We start from the raw sequence: 2,373 nt of genomic DNA on the forward strand, positions 1-2,373 counted from the left end.
CCATATCGTTATCATCACCTTTGTAAAACTGCACTCATCATTAGTCATCACCTTTCTATAAAATATTTCAAGCCACCTCCTCACTCATGCATGATGCATCCCCCATTATCTCAATCCATAAACACTCCTACATCTATAAAACCTCTCAATTAATTCCTCTCTATCCATACATAGCATCAAATAACTAATCATCAAGAGTTACTTAGCTATCTAGCTTGCCATGGAGCAACTAGTTAACACTAATGGCGCTATATCCACTAAGAAGAAGAAGAAGAGCGTAGAGGAACAATCATGCTTCTTCTGCGCAATGGAAGACCCAAACCCCCAACGCCGCCAATCAACTCTAAGCTCCTTCTTCAGCTCAATGCCTCACAACGACGACGACCCTTCCCAAGTCCTCGTCATGAGCGGGCTCTGGACCTACGCCATGACCAGATGCGACGTCGACCCAATCCTTGCTTCCTCCGGCATCCTCCGATGCTGCTCTCTCCTCATCAACAAAGCCCTCAACAATCCCTCCTGGCTCCACCGCCACCAAAACATTTATATCCCTTATTACGCCGCCCACATCATCGGCTCCTTCACCCTCCACCTCCCACGATTCGCTTCCCTCGCCGTCTCCTCCGGCTGTCTCCCTTCACTCCTCTCTCTCCTCCGCGGCTCAATGACTTGGATAGAACAGCGCGTCGCCGTCCGCGCCCTCGGCCATCTCGCTAGTTTCGACGATACTTTCCCCGCCGTCGAAACCCACGCCGGCGATTTCATCATCCCGGTTACCATCCACCTCGCCTCCACCTGTCTCCAAACCGTATATTCCGAGCCGAGAGCGAAATACCAGAGAGATCTCCTCACTCGCGGACTCAACGGAGCCGATACGGAGGCGAGGAAGGCAGAAGAATGGGCCAGCCAGCTTCAAACCTGGTCAATTTACCTTCTCTGCTGCTTCGCCTGGCGCGACGTGAAGTGGCATGTGGACATTGTAACGAAAAACGGCAACTTTATGAAGAAGCTCTGTACCATGTGGGGAGGATTAGCCAATGGTGACTCCCCAGCAGGAGTTGGATTAATGAGAATCCTTTGCCGGAGCGAACTCGGCCGGACGGCGATCGCCGGTTGCGTCAAAGCCGTTCAAAGCCTCTGTAATCTCTCCCGTTCATCAGACGACTGGCAGTACATGGGAATAGACTGTCTTCTCCTCCTCCTAAACAATCCAACCACCCGCGCCCAAGTCCTCCCGATAGCTTCGCCGCACCTAACCGACCTCGCCGAGCTCCGGCGACTCGGTTCCAGAAGACGGCTCGGCGAAAAGATAATTAACTCTCTTTCACTAACGGAATTGGTGCAGAGAACAAAAATGGAGGCAGAAATGAGCTTAGAGGAAATAGAACTAAAGTGCAAAATCGCGAGGGAAAGGGAAAAGGAAGGGAATAAGCGGCTTCGGATCGGTGACGTGGAAGGAGCCGTTGAAAAGTACACGGAAGCATTGCTGACCTGTCCGCTGAAAAGAAGAAAGGAGAGAATGGTAATTTACAGCAATCGGGCCACGTGTAGGGTTTTGATTGGGGAGGCGGAGGCGGCGATTAGCGACGCGACGCGGGCCTTGGCGCTGTCGGAGCCGGCGAATACGCACGGGAAGAGTCTATGGAGGCGGGCGCAGGGTTACGATATGATTGGGATGGCCAAGGAGAGTTTGATGGATTGTTTGACGTTTTTGAACTGGAGGTATAATAATTATGCGGGGAAGCGAGAGAGAATTGGTGCGGTTGTGCCTTATTGCGTTGTGCGGATGATTAATAAGCAGATGAGCAGAGTTTGGCTGTTCGACGAGGTCACGAAGAAGTGCGGCGGCGGCGGCGGCGGCGGCGACGTCGGCGTCGGCGTCTCTGAAGAGGGTACTGCACGCCTCTTAAAGCAATAAAAAATTATATATTTTATTTTATTTTTTAAAGAAAATTTTGATATAATTTAAAAAAACAATTATGATTTTTTTCTTACGTTAAAAATAGGATATTTTTTAATATATTGTTAAGATAATAAAAATTTATTTTATTCTTATAGATATTTTAGTATATAACAAGAAAAAAAAACAGATGAATATAATATATTAATATTTATTATTAATTTTATTTAATATTTAGCCTAAAATTAATTAAGTATAAGTGAGAATATTGTTGACATAACTTTTGTTCTTTAATTATTGATAGACTTACCGACATTTTGATCTTTGCAGGCTTTGAATTGGGGAAGGTAGTTGAAGAAATGGATTAAAATATGTTTGTTGATTTGGGGGAGGAGAAAGGGTATTGAATAGGGTAAATTATTGCGTCCAGTATCCAGTGTATTTGGATGACGTGGCGTCACCGGATTGGATGT

General features: G+C 46.8%; 1 protein-coding gene across 1 annotated transcript; it reads left to right on the top strand.

Annotated features, from left to right (window-relative positions):
- The first annotated feature begins 220 nt into the window (after window positions 1–220).
- On the top strand, window positions 221–1,918 carry LOC110097441. The gene has a single exon (XM_020823811.1). It carries the CDS (start codon window positions 221–223, stop codon window positions 1,916–1,918), a length of 1,698 nt encoding a protein of 565 aa, XP_020679470.1.
- The last annotated feature ends 455 nt before the right edge of the window (window positions 1,919–2,373 follow it).

Source organism: Dendrobium catenatum, unplaced genomic scaffold, assembly GCF_001605985.2.
Source record: "Dendrobium catenatum unplaced genomic scaffold, ASM160598v2 fragScaff_scaffold_1482, whole genome shotgun sequence".
In the NCBI taxonomy this organism is placed as follows: domain Eukaryota; kingdom Viridiplantae; phylum Streptophyta; class Magnoliopsida; order Asparagales; family Orchidaceae; genus Dendrobium; species Dendrobium catenatum.